Source organism: Armigeres subalbatus, unplaced genomic scaffold (assembly GCF_024139115.2).
Source record: "Armigeres subalbatus isolate Guangzhou_Male unplaced genomic scaffold, GZ_Asu_2 Contig1291, whole genome shotgun sequence".
Lineage (NCBI taxonomy): Eukaryota > Metazoa > Arthropoda > Insecta > Diptera > Culicidae > Armigeres > Armigeres subalbatus.
Genome location: NW_026942058.1, coordinates 794,600 through 819,505, shown reverse-complemented (window position 1 = coordinate 819,505; position 24,906 = coordinate 794,600). Strand labels below are relative to the sequence as shown.

The window sequence follows — 24,906 nt, the reverse complement described above, 5'->3', positions numbered from 1 at the left end:
TGTTTTGTTTGTGTGTTTCGCTTTCGATCTCCAGCTATCCATTCCCTTATGCTGTCTGTTAGCTCTGCCCTGGACAGACAATCTAAAAAACTCCAAAGGAGTTTTGTGTGTTTCTTTCTTTCCTTGTTACCTTTATTTATTTTTCTCATTCGCTCAGTGATCTAACACTCACTCTCTTTGATTAGTTTTTTTTTTGTTTTGTTTGTTTGTACCTTGCACAAATGAGTTTCGCTTTATGCTTCCTAATGCTCTTTTTTACAGTTCACAGACACAATTAGTAAAGTGTAGTGTATTGTTTGTCTTATTCTTGTTTCGATTTTTAGTACTAAGTTCTTCACGTTCTCTCGATTAAATACTGTACATCACGTGTGAAAGTGTGTGTGTGCTTTTTTGTTTATTCTCCACCATGTCATATATGTATGTGTGTTTTTGTGTGAGGATGTGTTCATTGTTTTTGTCCAGTGCTTAGCTGTGGAAGAATCAAGATTGGTGGTCGGTCCTTCCATGACTATTGTCTGTATGTGTGTGTATGAGTATGATTTGATGTTTATTTTACAATTGCCTTTTGTAGCTTGAAATATTTACAATAAAATGAGTTTGTTGTTACTTCTACTCATCTTTTGAGTTTGATTTTTTTTTCTCATTTAGCTTAGTTTTATAAACTTTACCATTTTGTGGTCTACACATTTAGAAACATGTTATTTTTGTGGTTCCTTGTTTTGATTTGTATCGTTTTATTGTTAGAAAAACGTTTTTAATTAAAAACAAAAGATAAAATTGAGCTACAGTTTGTTCTAACGAAATTATGAATTAAATACAGAAGTGTTTGTGTATGGGTTTGTGTTTCTTGTAGTTTTAGGTTTATGATTTCTTTTATCGTTTACAATAATATAGAATAGCAATATTCCACGTTCTCTGCTTGCAATTTTGCCACTATTTTTTTCCGATAGCTTAAAAAGGGCTCGGAACTATATTAGGGTCCACAAGATAGGAATTTCAATTGGTTTTTTGTTTAGAAAAATGTTCAGAAAAATCGGTTGTTGTAACTGTCTCGTACTTTTCTCTCTCGTTTTTTTCTGTTCCAGATAGTTGATGTTGTTTTAATTTTATAAACCAATAGAGCATAAAAGAGGTTAAAAATGAAATCTAAAAAATCGCCATTGGCCCTTTGATTTGCGGTTTTAACCATTCCATCCTAGTCCCTAAATAAGGTAGAAGTAAGAGGGTCCTTCATAGTCATTTATTTGACCATAATGGAAAATTGACTCATATGAATAGAAATCTGGTGGTTAGATGGATATAATCGGATCTTGTAATTATTCGTAAATCTTGATAAAATTTTTGAACTACATACCTATCTTGAAATTTGAAACAGTATTTGTTCGAAACCATATCATTCAGCTGTTGTTAATCGCGTGTACGCCAGAGGCAGTTGTGTTTTGACTTTATTTTTTTTGCTGTTTTTATCGGGAGATCAGAATGGTTTGATAACAGCGAGGGATCGCCGTTTTAAAACTTAAGATCAAAATCATTAGCAGCCTTTCAATTTAACCCATAGATTTTATGACTTAGAACACTGTATTCTAAACAAAATATATTAAAACTGAAATAAAAAACGAACCGATTTTCCGATCAAGCTTTTTTAGTGGAATGTCTGTCGACCTTACAATTAAAGTCGATATTGTCTAGGTAGATATACAGATTTAGAAATGAAAGGACTAATACAAAATTGTTTTCAGGATCAGTAACAAACGCATCATAAGCATGGGAAAACAAGTTTGTATTATGTGCCACATTTATTTCCACCATTCTACGAACTAATCACTGTCTCCCTGTGATGCAGATGCAAATGGTAAAAAAAGGGATATGTATGTAAATAAACAAGTATACATATCCTTTGCCACTACTACACACAATTGACGTGTTGATCGCAAGTTAAAACCGCATGTAATTTGAACCTAAAGGGGCTAATGGCAATTCTTCTTCTAAAGGTGTATAGTATGGATAGTGTTTTGTATAATGTACATGAAATGGCAAATATTGCCAGATCACAAAGTTTTAAAACAAATTCTAAGTTTTCAATATTTGTTCCGAAATAAAAATTATAATCGTTTATTTTAGATATACCTAAAACTTTATACATTTTTGAATTATAAAAAATTTATATTGCTTTCCTCTGCTAATTTTCAAAATCTAATTTCACAGTACCATCCAAAACTACTCATAAGCACATTCATTAGTTTTTAACTCTTTTCCTCTAAACTGTTACTCAACTAGCCTTCTGTCTGCTGATATTCGAAACCGTTGATCACCCAGAGCCGTCCTGCTTTTCTAAAAACATTCTGAGACACCTGGATGGCGTTGGGTATGACGTCTTTACTCTCGTTGCAACTTCTACCGACGATGATGGCGCCATTCAATGGCTCTGGTTGCTGTCAAGCAGCACTAGACCGGGCGTCGGACCGGAACTGTGCCCACTATAATCACTGTTGCTGCTGCTGCTGCTGCAGTTGGTGTTGAAATACCCAGCGTTCGGAGTAAGCAGTGGCAAACCACTCACAGCGGACTGTCCCGCCGCTTTGGCCATCTGCGTGAGCGCCGTGCAGCCAGGACGAGAAGTAACAAAAGAGAAACAACGAGACAAAGAACAACACGGTGACCGGGGTGTGGTCGTATTGGAAGAGAAAGGAGAGGGCACTTTAGGTTAGTATCTTCTCAATCATGGTACCTAAAACATCTAGGTAGTCCCGGTTCTGTGTGACATCTGAACAAAATTGTAATCCCTGGTAAAATCACGTTCTGCATATGTAGCTCTTGTTCTGTAGTGTATGGTTTCTGGAGTTGGTGGTTGGTGAGGTGTAATTGGTTCTGTTTCAACGGTGAAGCCCGATGATTTATTGGTGGTTGTGGTGGTTGGTTGGTGTGGGCACTCATCGCTTGGTTCAGTTCCGTGAAACTAAGGCACCCACCTTTCCCAACTGGGTGGTTTGGGGAGGACCGGTGGCGGCCGCAGAGGTTGTAAATGGACCGATCATGTGGCTTGGAGCATCCTGGTCGTACCGAGAGACCACAACCGGCGTAAGGCCCGACAGCTGTGCTGAATTGGGGATGGGTGTCACTACATGGAGAGCGGTCGTGCGACCCGTTCCGGTGGAATTATCGGTACCTGGAACGAGAGGTAAGTCGATTTTTTAAAAAATATTTGTTATTTAAAATTATTTTAAATCGCTTTTGCCTGGTCAAATGTTATTTTTTCGTTTGTCTTGTTGATTCAAATAATACCAAATATATTCCGACTAGGAAAGATTTTAATACAATTGCAACTGTTTTAGCTAGTTTTAACACAAGTAACAAGTACCTAACTGTTTTAACTCAACCTGTGTTATAAATGATTGGATTTGAATTTGATTTAAATTGGAATTAGATTTGAATTGGCTTTGATTTAGATTGAATTTGAACTGGATTTGGATTGAATTTCAATATGATTTGGATACGAATTTGATTTGAATTTAATTTGTATTGGATTGGAATTGGATTTTAATTTGATTTGAATTGGATTTGAATTAGACTTGGATTGAAATTGGATTTGAATTAGATTTGGATTGGATTTGAATTTGATTTGGATTGAATTTTAATTCGATTTGAATGAGATTTGGATTGGGTTTAGATTGGATTGGATTTGGATTGGATTTGAATTAAATTGGGATTGGTTTTGATTTGGATTGAATTTGAATAGGATTTAGATTTAATTTTGATTGGATTTGAATTAGATTTGGATTCGAATTTGATTTATATTTGATTGGAATTAGATTTTAATTTGATTTGGATTGGAATTGGATTTGAATTTAATTTGGATTGAATTTTGATTCGATTTGAATTAAATTTGGATTGGGTTTAGATTGAATTTGGATTGGATTTGAATTAGATTTGGATTGGGTTTAGATTAGATTTGGATTAAATTTTAATCAGATTTGGAGTGGGTTTAGATTGGATATGGATTGAATATGGATTGGATTTGAATTTGAATTGTCTTCGAATTCGAATTGGATTTGAATTAGATTAGAATTTCATTTGGATTGGATTTAGATTGGATTTGAAAGAGATTTTGATAGGAATTGGATTTGAATTAGATTTTAATTTGATTTGGATTAGGATTGAATTTGGATTGGATTTGAAAAAGATTTTGATTTGAATTGAATTTGAATTATATTTTTATTTGATTTGGATTTGGATTTGAATTGGATTTGCATCACATTTGGATTGGGTTTTGATTGGATTTGGATTAAATTTGAATCAGATTTGGATTGAGTGTAGATTGGATTTGGGTTGAATTTGGATTGGATTCGAATAAGATTTGGATTCGAATAGGATTTGAATTAGATTTTTTTTTTATTGGAGTTGGATTTTAATTTGATATGGATTTAGTTTGGATTGCATTTGAATTGGATGTGTATTGGAATTGGATTTGAATTGATTTGGATAGGATTTGAATTTGAAAGAGATTTGGATTGGAATTGGATTTGAATTAGATTTGGATTGAAATTGGATTTTAATTAGGCTTCGATTTGAATGAGATTTGGATTGTTTTTAGATTGTATTTGTATTGAATTTAAATCAGATTTGGATTAGGTTTAGATTGGATTTGGATTAGATTTGAATTGGATTATGATTGGATTTGAAAGATATTTGGATTGGAATTGGAGTTGAATTTGATTTGAATTTGTTTTTGCATTTGGATTGGATTTGAATGAGATTGGATTTGGGTTGAATTTGGATTGGATTTGAATTGTCTTTGATTTGGATGTGAATAAGATTCGAATTCGAATTTGATTTGAATTAGATTTAAATTTGATTTGTTTGGAATTGGATTTGAATTTGATTTGGATTTAAATTGGATTTGAATTAAATTTGAATTGGTTTTGAAAGAGATTGGGATTGAAATTGGATTTTACTCAGATATGAATTTGATTTGGATTGAATTCGAATTGGATTTGGATTCGAATTGGATTTGCTTAACATTTGGATTGGGTTTAGATTGGATTTGGATTAAATTTGAATCAGATTTGGATTGAGTGTAGATTGGATTTAGGTTGAATTTAGATTGGATTCGAATAAGATTTGGATTCGAATAGGATTTGAATTAGGTTTTTTTTATTGAAATTGGATTTTAATTTGATATGGATTTAGTTTGGATTGCATTTGAATTGGATGTGTATTGGAATTGGATTTGAATAGATTTGAAATTGATTTGGATAGGATTTGGATTGGATTTGAAAGAGATTTGGATTGGGATTGGATTTGAATTAGATTTGGATTGAAATTGGATTTGAATTTAATTTGGATTGGATTTGAATGAGATTTGGATTGTTTTTAGATTGTATTTGTATTGAATTTAAATCAGATTTGGATTAGGTTTAGATTGGATTTGGATTAGATTCGAATTGGATTTGAAAGAGATTTGGATTGGAATTGGAGTTGAATTTGATTTGAATTTGAATTTAGTTTTGGATTGGATTTGAATGAGATTTGGATTGGGTTTAGATTGGATTTGGGTTGAATTTGGATTGGATTTGAATTTGATTTGTTTGGAATTGGATTTAAATTGGATTTGAATTAAATTTGAATTTGATTTGTATTGGTTTTGAAAGAGATTGGGATTGAAATTGGATTTTAATTAGATATGAATTTTATTTGGATTGGATCTGAATTGAATATGAATTCAATTTGGATTAGATTTGAATGAGATGTGGATTGGGTTTAGATCGGATTTGGATTAAATTTGAATAAGATTTGGAGTGGGTTTAGATTGGATTTGGATTGAATTTGGATTGGATTTTAATTTGAATTGTCTTTAATTTGGTTATGCATATCGGTTCATATTCGGATTCGAATTGGATTTGAATTAGACTCGAATTTTATTTGCATTGGATTGGATTTGGATTTGAATTTGATTTGGTTTGAAATTGGATTTGAATTAGATTTGAATTTGGTTTGGCTTGGATTTGAAAGAGATTGGTATTGAAATTGGATTTTAATTAGATATGAATTTTATTTGGATTGGATTTGAATGATATTTGGATTGGATTTGAAAGAGATTTGGATTGAAATTTGATTTGAATTGAAATTGGTTTGAATTTGATTAGATTCGAATTTGATTTGTATTGGATTGGAATTGGATTGGATTTGAAAGAGATTTGGATTGGAATTGGAATTGAATTTGATTTGGATTGGATTTAAATTGGATTTGAATTTGAATTTATTTTGGATTGGATTTGAATGAGATTTGGATTGGGTTTAGGTTGGATTTGGATTTGAATTGTCTTTGATTTGGATTTGAATAAGATTTGGATTTGAATTAGATTCGAATTTGATTTGTATTGGATTGGAATTGGATTTGAATTTGATTTGGATTTAAATTGGATTTGAATTAGATTTGAATTTGATTTGGATTGGATTTGAAAGAGATTGGTATTGAAATTGGATTTTAATTAGATATGAATTTTATTTGGATTGGATTTGAATGATATTTGGATTGGATTTGAATGAGATTTGGATTGGGTTTAGATTGGATTTGGATTTAATTTGGATCGGATTTGAATTTGAATTGTCTTCGATTTGGATTTTCAATAGGAAACAATGGGAAAGGATTCTGCGTGGAATGCAATTTGTTGCGAGCAAATCGGTTGAGGATAAGTGCCCGAAAAATGAGTAACATTTTTTACGCGATTTTTACGTATAAATTAGTATTTTGGCCATAACTTCCAATCCCATAGTTCGATCTGGCCAATTTTCAATAGAAAACAATGGAAAAGGATTCTGCGTCGATTCGTCGAATAAGATTCAGCTTCGAATTGGATTTGAATTAAATTCGAATTTGATTTGTATTGGATTAGAATTGGACTTGAATTTGATTTGGATTGAAATTGGATTTGAATTAGATTTGGATTGGATTTGAAAGAGATTTGGATTGGACATGGATTTGAATTAGATTTGGGTTGAATTTGATTTGGATTGGATTTGAAAGAGATTTGGATTGGAATTGGAATTGAATTTGATTTGGATTGGATTTGAAAGAGATTTGGATTGGAATTGGAATAGAATAGGTTTGATTTGGATTGGATTTAAATTTGATTTGAATTTGAATTTATTTTGGATTCGATTTGAATTAGATTCGAATTTGATTTGTATTGGGTTGGAATTGGATTTGAATTTGATTTGGTTTGAAATTGGATCTGAATTAGATTGGATTTAGATTGGATTTGAAAGAGATTTGGATTGGAATTGAATTTGAATTAGATTTTAATTTGATTTGGATTGCATTTTAATTGGATTTGGATTGTGTTTTTGGACTGAATTTGTTTGACATTTGGATTGGATTTCGATTAAATTTGAATCAGATTAGGATTGGGTTTAGATTGGATGTGGGTTGAATTTGGATTGGATTTGAATTAGATTTGGATTGAATTTGAATTGGATTAGAATATGATTTGGATTAGATTTGAATAAGATTTGGATTCGAATTGGATTTGAATTTGATTTGGATGGGATTTGAAAGAGATTTGGATTGGAATTGGATTTAAATTAGATTTGAACTTGATTTGGATTGGATTTAAATTGAATTTGAATTCAATATAGATCGGATTTGAATGAGATTTGGATTGGAATTAGATTGGATTTGGATTAAATTTTAATCAGATTCGGAGTGGGTTTAGATTGGATTTGGATTGAATTTGGATCGGATTTGAATTTGAATTGTCTTTGATTTGGATTTGAATAAGATTCAGATTCGAATTTGATTTGTATTGGATTGGAATTGGATTTGAATTTGATTTGGATTGGATTTAAATTGGATTTGAATTTGAATTTATTTTGGATTGGATTTGAATGAGATTTGGATTGGGTTTAGTTTGGATGTGGGTTGAATTTGGATTGGATTTGAAGTTTCTTTGATTTGGTTTTGAATAAGTTTCGGATTCGAATTAGATTTGAATTAGATTCGAATTTGATTTGTATTGGATTGGAATTTTATTTGAATTTGATTTGGATTTAAATTGGATTTGAATTAAATTCGAAGTTGATTTGGATTGGATTTGAAAGAGATTGGGATTGAAAACGGATTTGAATTAGATATGCATTTTATTTGGATTGGATTTGAATGAGATTTGGATTAAATTTGAATCAGATGTGGAGTGGGTTTAGATTGGATTTGGATTGAATTTGAATTGTCTTTAATTTGGATTTGAATTAGATTCGAATTTGATTTGTATTGGATTGGAATTGGATTTGAATTTGATTTGGTTTTAAATTGGATTTGAATTAGATTTGTTTTAATTTTTATTTATTCAAGCACAATGTTTCAAACTGTCATCTACTACCTCTGTCTCCCGAGGCGATTATCGTTATTGAATTCGCGTCCAAAAATAACCGAAAACGAAAAAAGTTAAGCCATATCCTACCTTTTAGAGTCAGTCCGGTACCGTTGCCGGTGGAGATCGCATTCACGAACGTAAGCTTCCCTCCCTGCCCGGTGGTGGCCCTATACAGGGGCAGTGCCGTGGCACCGTTCGTACCGGCCGGCAATATGTTAAGCTCGGCGCCCCCGGGGAGCCGCGCCAGCTCGGAGGTGATGGTCGTCGTGGGCGAACTACCGTTGCTGTATCCCGCCAACGAGCCGGTGGACGATATCGTGGTGATGCCGTTATTGCTGGACCCGGTCGATGAACTCATGAGCAGTTTGTGCAGCTGCGCGTTGGTCATCGTGTGGATGTTGGTGGGTTGCGGGAGGTGGTTGTGATTACTGCTAATTGATTGATTCGATGGCTGACTGGTGGTGGTGGTTAAATGCGATAGGTTGTTGGTGGAACTGTGGAAACTACTACCACCGGTGGTACGTTGAACTTGGTTTGACTGCGGCTGCACTGCAAGAAGCATTGGAATTAGATTTGGATATTGAAGATTCGTAGGACAGGTGGAGAACTACCATTAGCTGCAGTGCTGAGCTCGATGGTGGCCAATCCGTTGGGAGCTTGCTGAATTACACGAAGACCCGGGGAAGTGAGCAACTGAATTGGACTAACCACGAGGCCACCTTGTGGGACGACCTGTGAAATGAGAGATGATTAGAAATGGGACACTTCACGCGCGTTTCCCTAATCCAATTTACCTGCGACAACATCATTTTGTCTTTATCAATTGAAGTCACTCCGACGAGCGTATTGCCGTTTACCAGCTTGATCACTTTCGTTGCTGGAGGTTCTAGTGCGGAACCAGCCGCTGATTGGGTAGCGATAATCTCAATCTTGTTGCTGTCGGTGCGGAAACCGTTTTTGGTCAGAGTGGTACCGTTAAGCAGTTCCTTGCCGGTGGTGGAACTGATCAAATTGGCCGGAATAGTCGTCCCATTAGCGGTGGTTCCAATGATTTGCAAACCAGAAGAGTTGGTCAATCCATTGGACGTGCTGATAATGGATGGCGAAGACGTTGACGATACCGACGCCGACAGGTGATGCCCGTTGGAAATGCTGGAAGCGACGTTCAGGTTCAGTGGCAGTGTCTGAATTGCAGTGCCATTACCGGTCGTCAGGATTGTCGCTGTAACCGGGGTAAACAGTTGGGATTGACTGAGACTGCTTAGGTTGTTGGCTAGAATTAATGATGATAGAATTATTAAATGAGCTTAAAAGGATGATGTATCCAACATACCATTAACAATCAACGGCAATGATGCTGCATTGATACCGTTGGTAACGATTGCCCCACCGGTGGTACTGCTGGGAGTGCTGCAGTTGCTTCCACTGGAAGAGCTTCCTCCGTTGCTGAGTCCGTTGGTGGTAGTGCTGAGGTTCAGCCCATTTGGAAGGCTGGTGGTGCTGAACTTGAGCGACGAAGGGGTACTGTTGTGCGTTTCCGAGACTATCGCGGTAGTGCCCCTAGTCGTGAGAGACAGTGGCATTGGCATGCTTCCGCTGGCAGGTGAACTCGAATTCCGATTTGTCGACAAAGACGGAGGACTAGCACGGCTTGGCGATGAAGCCGCTATCAGCACCGGTGAGATGGTAGTCTGCAGCTGTAAGATTTTCAGAAGATTAGAAAACCGAAGCAGCACAATCCGACGGGATACTAACCGGTAGATTTCCGATGGAGGCAGTTGTGGCAACACTGGACAGAGAGCTGGACGAGCTGTAGCGAATACCGTTCCGACCTGGGAGGTCGTTTAACAAATCTGCAAAAACATAAGTCATTAAATTAGTGCAAAAGCATCCTCAATACAGCTTATTAGACAAAATTTAATACCCAGAAGCACTCGCAATGTCGAAAATTGGAACCAAGCGTTGCTTCACAACTATATCTATGCCAAGCAGAAACACATGTGACAATTTTTTGAACGAACGACAATATTTTAGCAAATCTTCAAACAAGACATATTTGTTTAGTACGAATTATCAGAACATATAAAATATCTCATGTCATATGTGATTTCTTAAATTAAGAATCAGTTGCACTTTCAACGGTTGTGACAGAATTTATCTTCTCTGATTTACAATTGGAGACAAATTAGATATTAGAAAAAAAAAACATTTCCCTTACCTCGATCTGATTGCACAATGCTGACGGTTCCACCATTGCTGCTGTTGGGAATGGCATCGGTGTCAGGCGCGAGGGGGGAAGTATTAACGTCCCTCCATTGCGATAGTTCACGCTTGAGCACCAGTATCCTATTCTGGTAGGCGATTTTTTCCTTTGCCAGCCGTTCCATCTCATGCTCGGAATCGCGTTCTTTAACCTTCAACAGCTGAAGTAAAGCAACGAATATTAAAAAAAAAAAAACAGATTAATTGATATTCGATCCGATTGAAACAATGATAAAATAAGGCCATACCTTGATGTACCGTATGGCCGCATCCAGAATCGACAGGTTGGACGTTTTCTTCTCATCCGGCTGGAGCGTGAGCTGCTTCTTCAGCTGCTCGAAGCACTCCTTCAAATGAGCCCGTCGATTCTTTTCCAGCTTGTTGTGCACTTCTCTTGTACCAACGCTGCTGAAAAAGAGAAGAAACACGAACGTCATTGAAATGATAAACCATATGTAATATTTACAATTCCTTCATTTTTAAGTATGTATTATTGTGAATCAAGAAGGCACGCCTAGCCGTTATTAATTGTAGCATATTCTGGTTTCCTAAATACTAATCACAGCAATATACTGAATTCTATGCGTGGAAAAAGTAAAACTGTTTTTCTAGGCATTTTTTCTCTTGTTGGGTATTTCAATTACTGGCGTAAATCGCAAGTCAGTTCCATATGTATATGCAAGGATGTTAACGATCATTCAGTAATTTGCGTTCGATCATTTAGTAGTTTGTCAATAACACATTCCAGAAGCTGAATTTCAAAATATGTTGTATGGTGAACTTCTAGTGCGAAGGTTTTTCTACAACTCTGCCTAATGGTTCGTGTTTTACATTCCACTAGTAACGGAGTTATAGCTATAGTTTCAGTAACTTAGACTAAATGATAACAAAATTCCAATAATTTAGTTTGAGTTACTGCAATTAGCGCTCTAACTCCGTTATTAGTTGAATTCTAATAACGAACCATTAGGCAAAGTTGTAGAAAAACCTTCGCACTAGAAGTCCACCATACAACATATTTTGAAATTCAGCTTCTGGAATGGGTTTATTGACAACCTACTAAATGATCGAACGCAAATTACTGAATGATCGTTAACATCCTTGTGTATATGTATGCCATGGGACTGACTTGCGATTCTCGGCAGTATATGTGATATATTGTGCTTCCAGTTGAAAACCGAAGTGAGCTCTCGCGACAATTGAGTTTTTCCTTATTTCCTGATGTCGCAACTGCATCGCGACTAGTGCGCATCTATGCCACCGTCATGCGCCATGATGCGCACTAGTCGCGACGTAGTTGCGACAAAAGGAAACTGGAGAAAACTCGATTGTCGCGAGAGCTCACTTCGGTTTTCAACTGGAAGTACAATATGCCTTGTTTGATGTAGCTATGCTCTGTCTCTGGAAACACTTGTCGAATTCGCAGTAAATGTGGAGAATTTCTGTGCGACCGTGGACGCCCGCGGCTTGAACGAGTATATCTACAATACGAGTCTTCTTCACCAGCTTGTAAGCAAGTTACCTCCAACAATTAAGCTAAACAGGGCGCTGTATAGAGTGTATTTTCCAGGAGTAAACAGGGACTATGTCCAAGGGCTTTACGACCCCTATCCACGTCCTCGCGAGTTAGGGGGCCTACCTAGGACGTGGTGGGGTTTGGCAGTGGGTTCTTAAACCTCTACAAAAAAGCTGCATTTGTCCACAAGTAGGTCCTATCAAAACGTCCGTGTGTTGCTCAAAGCGGACAGGAGCCCAGTGAGTGCCAATTGGCACATCAGGATCAATACCAGTAAGATCCTGATCTTGGCATTTCATCCGCGTGTTAATGGACCTTGTCTTGGATATCATAATATTGTGAAAGCGAGGGCTGGCAGTCTAACATTCTACTCTCTTAGTAGAGGCAGGTGACACTGACTCGAAACGGCGAGTGGGCTAATGGCTAGGCTGTCTACCGTCCCCCAAAACCGTGGCGGGCATTGTAGCACGCTGTCTATTGTACGCTCAAATGCCTTTTCTTGACTTGCGCTGAACTTACTCTTAACACGTAAGTGTCAATCCTTGCATGGCCTCCCATGGGATCACTAAAGGCAACTACTACAGTAGGATTCGACCAAGATGAATACACAGCTAGGTGTTTCAATGTGCTCAATTTATGGACGAGAAGAAGGCGGGGGTGAAAAATTCATTTTCGGTGCAAAACATAAACAAACCGGCTGGCTCTCCCATACTAAAATCCAAGATGGCTGAATCGTGAATTTGGCACATTGGAACACCTAGTGGTGTATTCATCTTGGATTCGACGGCAGCCACAAGGGGGACCCAACAATAATGAGTGATTCAAATATTAATTCTTCCTTTGACGATGCGTTAGCTATGGAGGTAAACCCTTTGCCAAAGGGGGTTTGGCGAGGTCTCCTCCCAGACAAACGAAGAGCGGAGTGACGAAGGTTGCAACTAGCAGCACTAGAGTCTCCCAAGCAGTGATAGGGTATAGCCCTATCAGCACGCTCGGCGGGCCACTAACCGGAATATGGGTGATCGCCGAGCAACTCGATAATATCATCGAGTTCACGAGCGCAAGGCAGAACATCGCAGTGAGGAACTGAAACAGAACCCTCGGATGCTCCGCCAGGCTGTTCGAGTCGCAAGTCAAGAACAGGACGCTTTTATCAGGCGGATGATGAGAAGAGAGAAGACCGACAAAGGTGCCCAAACCGATGCGTTCTCCTTTCTTGAGCGACTATGGCTTAAGAGGCGATTGATTTCGCCCTGACGGCCAATTAGGAAAATACTGCGCCTAACCCGAAGTGGCGACCATAACGGCCAAACGTGGTCTAGACGGAGCAGATCGGGTTGCAGAGGAGTCTGAAGGGTCAAACACAATGGATACGTTTGCGTGCGTTTTGACAGTTTTCCCATGGGAACTGGTATCCATTGTGTTTGGCCCATAAGTCCAGCGCATCTTGACTAGAGATGGGCGCTCCGCTCAGGAGCTGTTCGGAAGATTCGATTCCTTACATTGAGCTGATGAACCGTGGATCTTTTTTAAAGAACCCCAGCTCAACAGCTCACCTAAAATTGATGACATCATTGTCATAAAGTAAAACACGCGCCTTGAGAAACTCCCCGAGCGTACACACTCGAGTACGCGCGTTGTTGTATTTTGTACAACACAAGCGAGCTTGTATGAGCATACCAGTCCAGTACCGCGCACGTGCTGAACGTTTATATTTGCACCTCAAGCACCATGAAGCCAAGCGACAGAACAGGGTTATATATTACGGGTGAAAAGATGTGTATAGTTGTGTTGGTTATCAGAGCTTGGTGAATTTTGCACTCACACAGTGAATTTTTCAGTTTTCTTATGGCAAAATGTTCACGATTCGGTTTCCTTATGACCACTTACCAAAAAAAAATCTGTCGAAATTGGAGTATTGCACAAGATTTGTCTCATGCAGTACTCAGATTTCGTCGTATTTATGCTGACAACACAGAACATCATTGAAAATCTCCAACTTTTTGCCCATATTTGTTACTTTAAAAAAATAAACAACAGCTGATTCGGGTTTTTATGGCACCTTTTCGATAAATTTCTTCCGTTGTCAACGGCAAAATACTCACCAATACTCGAAAAACCCGGCCGTTTGGACCACCCGATATATATTACCCTTGTAGTGCAGTAGCGAACTCTCAGCTTATGTCGTCGTCCAGGCCGACGATTATGGAGCTCTACAATACGCCAGGCATAGGTGTCTCGACGCTGTAGCCAACCAGGTATCCAGAAAAAAGCGTAATGAATGTTATTAGTTTAAAATTGTCGGCTTTCAAAAGAAATTATTACCTGACTACAGCTCAACATTTTAAAATTTTCAAAGTGAGGCAAATAGATAAACCCTAATGAATGACATGAATGTTTCAAATTTTTAAACAATTTTCTAATATATGTAGCATTAACGAACTGAAGCGCTGAGCTAAGGAGCTGACTCTTTTCAATGAGCTAAATGGATCAGATCCGCTCACTGCAATGAGTCTTTTTACCCACCTCTAATCTCGACCCGAAAACTGAGGACAGGAGCTAGGCCTTGTTCACGCAGAAGAATCTTGAAAGATTGAAACAGCTATTGTATTGTAATCCCTAACCTCGACCAAACCGCGAGTTTTTCGATTCCCCAAAGGCTTGCCAAAAACTCCTCGCCGAGTAGAAAATGAGCAAGAGCAAGAGTTATTTTGAGGAGCAGAAATAAGCATCAAAACTCACAACACTGTGCATCATTTAACCCGAGCTTGTGCGTCGCAAAACAAGAGCGAGTCTATCTGTTCATCTTTTTCTTGTGGTGCGTCACTCACTTACACTCACACTCAAAACAGCCTCCAAGATTTTTTCACATACAAAGCGTCGCTCCGGAGGCTCAATGAGAGCTCTTTCGCCCGACGCCTCACTCACATGTGTTTTTATTTTGCTTTTCCTCACTCTGTTTTTTTGTACCTCTGCTTTTTTACGCTTCCACTCAATTGTGAGGATGCGAAGGCAGCATTTTGCTGATGATGATGAGATATTCGACGGATGTCCTAAGGATATTCGCTCGGCCCCGACAACTATCTTCATGGAAAACTAAATCGGTAGCGCTTCAAGAAGAATACAAATTGGGAAAGTGGTTGACACTTCCTTTGCAATCCGAATACATTATCACTTGCTGAGTTTTCCGGAAAACCATATTGAGACATTATCTGCCACAGCTCAGTTCTGTTAGCTGAATCGTTATGAAGTAACTCCCAGGTTTTTCGTCTAGTATCATGCACAAGTTAAAAATCTTATCGGGCCTCACAAGAACCTGCCCAATATGTATTTGTCGATGAAGGATTCCTACCACAATATCATAATGACAAAGTTCTTTTCCATCATTCCTTTTTCTTTTTCACATATCGTAGTTTTCAAATCTTTTGCGAGAACTTTTAATCTTCACCGTGTTCCGCGACAAACTAATGCTACTGAAGGAGGCTCTTCCTTAGAACAACCAATATGCATTCCTTAAAAAGTTCTCCGTTCTTGAAATTGGAATGGTTTCAACAGTTTTGACGAAATTTCACCAATAGCAAAACTGACACGTGCTCCATTTTCAGGCTTGGTGTTTGCACAAGTAAAGAGAGCTTCACTCTTTCGCAAATAATTTTTATCAATATTGTAAATTTATACTAAATAAGCACCTTATCTTTGAAGCTTTTCCAACTTTTTTTTAATGATCCAATATAAATATCACATTTCGTACAATGCTTGATCTCGTAATATCGTTAAAATTTCTTCAAAATTAAATCAAACATAATATTCTCTCAACACAGAAACAATTTTCGAACAAATTAAGCAAACCGGTTTTCTTCTGGCCAAGGTGAATAAAATTGCTCTTGCCAATCTTCAATGAAAACGCGATGTTTACATTAACCTTTCGTTTCTTGAGGTCACTCAATGCTTCAAATCCTGAGATTCTCAATTCTATTCATAAAGTTTTTTTTCATAAAGTTCTATTTTTTTAAGAACTGAGAATTAAATTTCTTAAACACTGACACCTAAAATTCTCCATAACAACCCAAGAAACCAAAAGTACGGATAAGATGGGATGTTTTGGCTTAAGCAGCTTGCTTTTTAAGTAATTTTTTGTATGGCTGGAGCGCAAAAGTGAACTTTGAAGTTCTGTTAAGGTGCTTGGAACTCGATGTGAACCAAGAGTGAACTAATTGGTTCGGTTAGGAACAAATTTAAGTAAAATGTGAACTTTTGGTTGCTTGGGAAGTTCAAAATACTTGCAGAGTTTTTAAAGTTCTATTACTTTTTCTTGGCATTATATTAACTGCGATGCTTAGGAACTTTGTTATTTTTGCATTGTTAGCACGATGAAACTGTCCATTAGCATTAGCATTGAACAATTCGCACAAATCCGTAGGTGGTACAAGCCAAGACTATTGTATGAGAGTAGCATTACTTTCATCCGTTACCTCAGATATTGATTTGGGACTAATCACTATCTCTTAGATGGAAGCATTGCACTCTCCAATAGTCGAGATCTGTCCTGGCCACGTCCTTGCGAATGCTGGGGAAGGGAAAGGATGGTTAGTTGGACACCTACTTAAGAAAGATGCAGAGAACTCTACGACCTCTCATAGGTGCCACGGGAGGTTTTGGGATTGTGTGGAAGGTTATAACAGTAGGAATCGTTTTGGTAGAACGTGAAACACAGAAAGAACTAAGATGGAAATACAAAGTAGGAAAGGGACGAGCCTGGAATTGAACCCACGACCTTCTGCTTATAAGGCAAAAGCGGTAGCCACTAGACCACCGAGCTCGTCAGCACGATGAAACTGTCCAGTCAAGAAAACTTTATGAATCAAACCGGGAATCGAACCCAGCCTCCTTTATCATGGTCTTGCATCAGAAGATAGTATAGCGATAGCTTCTATATCATTTGGAAGCAGTGCTGTTGGGTTCGCCGTGGTTGTGTCCAGTTGATAAGAGCATATCGTCATGCATGCACTGGGGCGATTTGACCAGTAAAACAAATATTCAAAAAACGTACAATTGAATTTGAAGCTGAAGATTATATCATAATAATTACTGAGGAAAGTTATTTTGTTGCCCAACTGAGTGTTCCAGTGCAAGTTTTGCGGACAGTATAGCAGCGTCGCTCCATAATGTTGAGCAACCCAACATTAAAAGTTACATAAAATCTTGAAGTTTTTGCGTGTGAAATGGTGAGGATTTTAAACGCATTTATTAGCACATTATTTAAAGCTTTTTTGAAATGTCTGACGCATATTTCGACCTCAAAAGTAAGGCCACCTTCAGTATCTCATACTCGACTCAACTTGTATAGTCGAGCTGTTTTTTCGTGCATAGAAGTCAGCGCCTGGTTGCGTGCAGTGGTAAGTGGGAACTCATGCACTGCTTTCGATTAATTTGAATTTACATATTTCAAAAGAAAAATCAACACTATCTTTGGCATTTGCAAGGACCAATCGTTGCACAACTGTCATTTACATGAACCTATTAGAACATATGCATTGATAATCCAACAGAGGCCCAACTAAAAAGTGATTCTAATTGAAGAACTGACCTTGTCAAAATTCACAGACATTTGAAAAAAAAAAGTCCTGTTTGTATTGAGATTAACGACTATCATCCCTGTTTGACAAGAACTAGACATAGCAAGTTTCAAACCCCTGTTGCACAAGCATTTTCAGATTTTTAACAACGTACCCATTGCTGTTCGAGCTGGTGGTCCTCCGCCGGCCGCCGGTCGGTATGTGATTCAGCAGGGTGCTCGTACTGGTCAGCCCGTGGTGCGTCTGGCCGGCAGCCGCCTGAACTAGATGGTTGATTTGCTGCTGTTGTACGATAACGAGATCATGCGGCAACGGCGATGAGTTGGACCCATGCGACGTCGCTATTACGCTACCGTTGACAGGCAACGGCGAGGACCCGCTCAGATTAAGCGAGCTGGAACTGTTGGCGCTGTGGCTGGTGATGTAACCGCTGGTGGAGCCACCGCTCAAGTTCAGCGAGGACTGCGAATCGTCCACCGGCGAGATGGTGAGCGTCGACGACGATGACGAACACCCGGACGAGGGGGGCGTACTGGACAACCGGTGCCCGATGATCCCGGTGCTACTGCTACTGCTGCTGCTGTTGCTGTTGCTTTTGGTCGAGAGATCAATCGTGAGGGAAGAGACGGCATGGTGCTTCTGAAGGGTGCTGCTGCTAGCATTGGTCGATATCACAACTAGCGGTGGGGCTGTGGAATGTCCGTTAACAAGGGGTTCGTCTGGAATGATCCGGGAAGAGATAGAGAAAAATGCACGTTAGTTTGCTGATTGTGGGGATTGGTTGTATAAGCAACGGGATTGTGAAATTGTATTCGCCTGCACAAGCCGTGGTACAGTGGCGGGATTATGAATAAAAACCAGAAAAACTCCAATATGCTCTAAAAACGCATTGTTCAAGATTTGTGGAAAATAGTGATAAAAGTTTTTCTAGATAATTGAGAAATGGTTGTTCTATCTTTAGTTAAGGGAAATCCAATGAATTTTTAATCGTCAATGTCTTACACAAATGAAATTGAAGGCAAAAAAGAAAACAAGGTTGGTTTGATAATCCTTAAAATTAATAACCAAGTGAGTTCTGGATGATTGCATTGCTATGTTAAGTGACTTTTACTGTAATGCGAGGCATACAAAAACAAACATCGCTACTATCATTGCTCCACCATCTTGCTTACTTTTGTGCTTTTTTTACTTCACTTGTTACTACTTGTTCAAAAATGGTCTACAAATAGATAAGTGCACATAACATAAGCTCATTCAACAAAGTTAGAAGTATGATAAAAACCCATCGGTGTGCCCTGAGTGACGTTCCGTTGGGGGTAGAAGCGATTTGTAGATATAAATGCATCAGTTCTTACAATGTACCATGCGTTTCCATCGAACTTATTTGATGTGGTGATGCAAATCGGTACAGGGACGGATGCATCGCAACGCAATGTAATAGGATATCGCGAGTATTTTGCAAAAATCGGGTGACCACATGTTTGTTGCTTGCAATCGGAAGCGTCATCGTCGCAGAGAGAAGTGATTAAACCCCAGTTCCATTTTCACGAAAGCTATTTGCTAGGTATTTGAGATGTAGTTGAGTTGCAACCCAACGCGAGCGGGATCTATCACACAACACAATCGTTTGTTTCGTACAGTGTGGTGTCGATGTTGCTTTTTATGTCGTATAGGAATAGATTTAATATGCAGCTGGTTATTGTGTTTTGTAATCTGAGATTGAATAACAGAAAATATTCCATCGTTCTGTGATCTAAGATTGTTGCGTGTTTACACAACTCGTGTAGCCCCGGTCAGTGAGAAAGATTATTATCGAAACAACGTGGTGGCTCTGATACCCAGATGTTACTCAAATGTGGGGAAATTTGATGAAATTTTTGGTATAATAACGGCAGAATCCAAAATTTACTGTACAATAATGGCTGCCATAACTTTTCACATCCCAAAGAGCTAGTTGATCAATAAATCTACATTTTGCGCTTTGAGATTTGTGCCTCTAAATGCGTAAGGTACATTTCAAATGGGATTCTAACTAATTGCCTTCAATATCATTTAGTTAGGTATTCTGAACAAAGAAAAAGTCAAATTTATTGTATTGATGCTTGGCATCTGGTATCTGAAATAGTATTTCAGATTTTAGATGTCAAGTTAATACTAATCACAAATTCATTTTATTACAGAGCTTTCTTATCTCTCGCGATGAATCAACTGTTCGGTTCGGTGGTCAGTATTGTAAACCCACAGATACAGCTTCCGATCTAATTCCCGTCCCCGTTAGCTAATCAAAGCATACTCTGGCCCCATGTTTACATAATGCCCATCAAAACTGTCTCTGTTTGTAACACATTCCCCCTCCACTTGTATGTGCCCCGATCTCCCGACCCCCGCCGAAGCCGGTTTCAACAGGAACAAGTGGCGTGGTAAAATAGCCTCCCGCTTCATGTACACAGTCGTCGCCGTTTCCGTTGTCGTCGTCGTTGTTGTTTTTATTATTTTATTATATGATACGGTGTCGTGCGCCCAACGGAGGAAACGGTAGAAGGGCAACCGCAATCGCATTTGAGCCGGCCGCGTGCTCGGCAAAAACGTGTACTGCGACGCTCGATTCATCGGTACTTTGCATCCCATTTGGCTGCACAACCCACACCCCACCACGCGGTCGGTGGTACTGAACCCTTTCCGTGCTATGTAAAAGTGCGCGGTTAGTTACAATCAGATTACCTACTACTGGGGTAAGGGATAATGAGAGAGCTTTTACGTGCAACTGCTTGGAAGAGCGTTCAGCCCCAGAATGAGCGAGAGTGCGAAAAGCTTGAGTAAGGCGGTGGGTGGCAACGTGCCGCTAGCAGCAGCAGTTTGTTCACATCTTCGCTCCGCTACCCGTTGGGATGGCCTTGGAGAGAATAGTCGAAGTAAGATACAAAGTAAATAGTAGCCACATGGAGCTTGTTTATTTACTTTTCTTTGCCGCACACGGTGGGGTTTGGGGTTTTATCCAAAAGGACAACACTCATGAGCGAGTCACGTGGAGTGGTTTCAACTGTTGATAGAGCAAAACGTAGACCGGGCGGCAGTAAGGCACCTTGCGCGAAGATTCCGGAGCGGTGCCGGTGGGTGGATGTTTGCACTTCACTAACTTTGTCTTCGCATATCACGTCTGCCTAGTTGGTTAGGTATGTTTGACAACAGTTGCGCGCTGCCTTATACGGAGAAGTTCTTCGTGTTGCAGTGACGGGAGGGTCGATGTCTGCTGTGTAGGCGTTTAGTCTAATTGAGTGGATGACGCAGGAATGATTTCTTTCGAAATGGGATTAAAATATAATACCGAGGATATTGAGCATATTGCGACTTGAACGAACAAGTGAAATCCGTGTTGAAAAGACCATCTTATATTCTTCTTCTTATATGGCTCTACGTTGCAATTGCAGGGTGACTACTTAATTCCCTGTTTAAAAATCTCGCATTTTCTCGATATTTTTCAAAAAATTCTCGATATTGTAGATTTAAAATAAAAATATATAGGGGGAAAGACGGCTTTGGCAGGTTTTGTTCTATTATTGGCAGGGGGGTTTTTGTCGACCAAATTTTATGAAATTTGGCCACAATATTCTTTGATATGCAAAGAATGTTTAGGCCAAATTTGAGCCTAGTCAGTCATAAAAAACCCCCCTGCCAATAATAGAACAAAACCTGCCAAAGCCGTCATTCCCCCTATACAAGTTTCTAAAAAAGCGTATATGATATTGTATTTTAAACATTCTTTTAATTGACCCTTTCCGTTAAAAATGTTATCTCGTTCTATAATCTGAGTCATTTCCTTAACATATTTAACTTTTTCAAAGGACCCTTATTTTTTAAGCTTCAAACTATATTAAAAATCGAAAGTTGGCCTTCAATAAATTAAAGCATCGATCGAGCGAATACAATTTTAGACGGAATATGTTCATTTTTTATCGGCACTGCATTACGTTGTACATCTATACATATATCAACTTCTGTCATCTCCAACACCTTTATGTCAAGAATTACTGCTTTCTTGGGCTATATTTTTTTCTCAATCTATTTTCAGTTCTTGAGACTTATTGTACGACCAGGTGTTTCGGGTGTAGTGAATTGATTTGTCAACCTGATCTTTTTATGGCATTGTACTTTGTTTATTATCTATATGCCAATCTTTCCTTTATCCTTATGCTGATTTAGGAGTAAACATTGTTAATAAATCTAGAACAGTTCTCCAATACAGCGTGATAGCACCAGTCAGTGGCGTAGCCAGAAAATTGGTTTGGGGGGATTTTCTGAACATTTTTTTCTTCCAAAAAAAATTTTCTTCTAAAAATTTCGTCTCTTGAATTGTAAATGAAAATTTCGCTACGCCACTGGCACCAGTAACCATGTGATAGAATCAAGATGTGAGCAAGAAATGACCAGAGATTGTTGAGTTGTCTGCCTGGCATTGAACATGATTGCCTACACTCGAGTACGGATGACAAAGTCTCCAGACAAAACTTGAGTCGTTATCTATGTGACGGAATATGAATGGAGCATTACCAGTCGCCTTCTTGAATCGCTGAGACCTTTCGAGGAAATTACCCGAATTATAAGCTTTGATGATTCGTGCATTTCCGAAATGATCCCATATGTTGCAACAGTCAGGCTCTTTTTGGAAAAACCTAACAACGATCATAAAGGAATGGAACCTACAAAAGAAGCCTTATTGCGACGTTTGAATACTCGGATCAAACACATTTTTGATTAAAATGTGTTCACCTTTGCTACAGTTGTGGATCCCCGTTTCAAACTCAGTTTCATTCCTGAAAGCTATGGTCATGCATTGATTGATCGTATTGTGGCTGAGACTTTTGACCACACTGATGGTCACACACACATACACACCAGCTAATGAGCCTCCGACAACAACGAAAGACGCAGATCTGTCGTCTGGCTTCTGGAAAAGTTTTACAAAGATTGGGGCAAGCCATTCACAAACAAATAACTCATCACTTTGCAGCATCAAGAACGAATTGGAGCAGGACTTATCGATAAATAATATTGAACGGCAACAAAATCCATTCGCTTGGTGGTCTACAAACAAATTAAAATTTCCAAACGTATTCAAAATTGCCAAGGGGTACACGGTGCCCCAGAAGCGAATATTATCGCACTTTCATGAACCTCCGTGGTTTTCTCACGAAAAGAAAGGTTTGAGCACCAGAAAAAGGATACGGGGTGTTTTAAAATCTTTCATCGGTGAAATTTTGAATACGCCCTATTTTAAAATTGTATGATTTTCCCCATATACATACATGTTAGCTGCAAAATATAAATATATAGTGCTTTCCTTTTCAATAGTAATTAAATCAAGTATTGTTGAAATGCCAATAGCAATACAAATAAATGAATGTTTTTCGACCTTCGGGTAATGTGTCCAGCCCAAGTGAGTCTGTCATACAATAAGACTGGTCGAACTATGAATGTGATGGAACAACAGTGCTGAACGCGTATTTTTTTGCTCTTAATTGCAAAGTTTACTCTCCAGATTAGACAATCCAATGTTTTCAAGGTAATAAACCCATATGTCAAGACATGTTATAATATTGAGTAAGTGATATGTTCCTAATGATCATGAAGATCGATCACGAAAAGCGGCGCAACTTAATTTACGCTCTGTGTTTGGAAAGGAAATCCTAATAAAAGATGTGAGCAAAGGCCAATTCACTATTGCATTATCACGAAAAATTCAACGAATTTTATTGAATAATAGGTATCGTAAGAAAAGTGTCACATGTAAACATCTTATATATAAAAATGAAATGGTCTGTGTTCGTATCCGCATAACTCGAAAACGGCTGGATGGATGTTTTTCATTTCTTCAGCAGAAACATTCGTTATAGTTTCCGACGGGTTTATATGATATTTCCTAATGCGAAAATTACGAGTAAAGTTGAGCAAACCGTGAGAACCTAAAATTGTGATTCCTATGCGAACTTTGTATGGGCAGTTCACAACGCGCATTTTCGCCTACTATGCAGGACAACGTCTGCCGGGTCGACTAGTAATAAATAAAAACAAGCATAAAATATTTGCTTTCCTAATGCATCAGTAATTGTCTGAGCACAGAGATGTAAATTTGAACCAGTGAACAAATCACTGGTTACAAGAACTTACAAGGACAGATAAATCAACCCAAAACTTGAGTTCAAAAAACCTACTGAAGAGAACATCGCTACAAAATTTACCCAAAATTTGGGTAGTTTTCCCTCTCATTGATTTTGATAGAACGAGAGCAAGATGCAAGCACCTCACTGGGGTAGTTCGGCCTAATAACCCAAATTTGAGTATATTTAATATTCTCAAGAAATTTATGTATCATTTGTATGGGAGCCCCCCTTTCCAAATGAGCGAGGGGTCTCGAACCATCTTAGGAACCTTCCCCGGCCCCAAAAACCTCTGTATACAAATTTTCACGCCAATCGGTTCAGAAGTTTCCGAGTCTATAAGGTTCAGACATACAGAAATTCATTTTTATGTATATACATTTGTATGGGAGCCCCCCTTTCCAAAGGAGGGAGGGGTCTCGAACCATCTTAGGAAACTTCCACGGCCCTAAAAACATCTGTATACAAATTTTTACGCCAATCGGTTCAGTAGTTTCCGAGTCTATAAGGTTCAGATAGACAGAAATTCATTTTTATGTATGTAGAAGAAGAAGAAGAAGAAGAAGATTAGGTTATTGGCCTAAAGTACAGTTTTGACTGAAGACAACCCTAGCAACCCACGGGTAGCTTTGGTTTTCCGTGTAGCAAAAGATTCAATACTTATGCAATCTTTAAACGACCAGCTTAACATGGCTAGTTTCACTCACTTAAATGAATAGATCCTTTTACTTTCCCGGGTAAATTTTCCAGCAGAAAGAAAGAGATAGCAAACAAAACTACCCATTAATGGGTAAAAATTAGCATTTGCACACATCTATGGCTGGATTGTCTTTCCAAATACAGAACCCAAACTAAGTTGCGGCGCTTTCCATGATCGATCTTCATGACTATTGGGAACATATCTGTCGATTAACGTGTATGAAACGAAATTTGGAAGCCAATTAATATGTTAAATTTTGTCAATAATTAATGTAAGGACACAAAATAGTTACAATACACATTTAATTTACAAACGACGTCATTTATTT

General features: G+C 38.4%; 1 protein-coding gene across 7 annotated transcripts in view; it reads right to left on the bottom strand.

Moving 5' to 3' along the window:
* Nucleotides 1–426: 426 nt before the first annotated feature.
* Nucleotides 427–24,906, bottom strand: part of LOC134202569 (mucin-5AC-like) — an 88,258-nt gene continuing 63,778 nt past the window's right edge. For 2 of the 7 annotated variants that reach the window (XM_062677575.1, XM_062677571.1), the window contains exons 2-11: nt 17,878–18,442; nt 10,880–11,039; nt 10,588–10,792; nt 10,125–10,222; nt 9,703–10,066; nt 9,164–9,642; nt 8,981–9,101; nt 8,457–8,918; nt 2,970–3,166; nt 427–2,587 (exon numbers count right to left, since the gene is read on the bottom strand). In XM_062677575.1, coding sequence (XP_062533559.1) covers nt 2,417–2,587; nt 2,970–3,166; nt 8,457–8,918; nt 8,981–9,101; nt 9,164–9,642; nt 9,703–10,066; nt 10,125–10,222; nt 10,588–10,792; nt 10,880–11,039; nt 17,878–18,442 — 2,822 coding nt within the window. In that variant the 3' untranslated portion in view covers nt 427–2,416. Of the gene's footprint in view, nt 3,167–8,456; nt 8,919–8,980; nt 9,102–9,163; nt 9,643–9,702; nt 10,067–10,124; nt 10,223–10,587; nt 10,793–10,879; nt 11,040–17,877; nt 18,443–24,906 lie in introns of those variants that run through there. The other 5 variants (XM_062677576.1, XM_062677573.1, XM_062677572.1 and 2 more) reach the window with 4 other exon arrangements.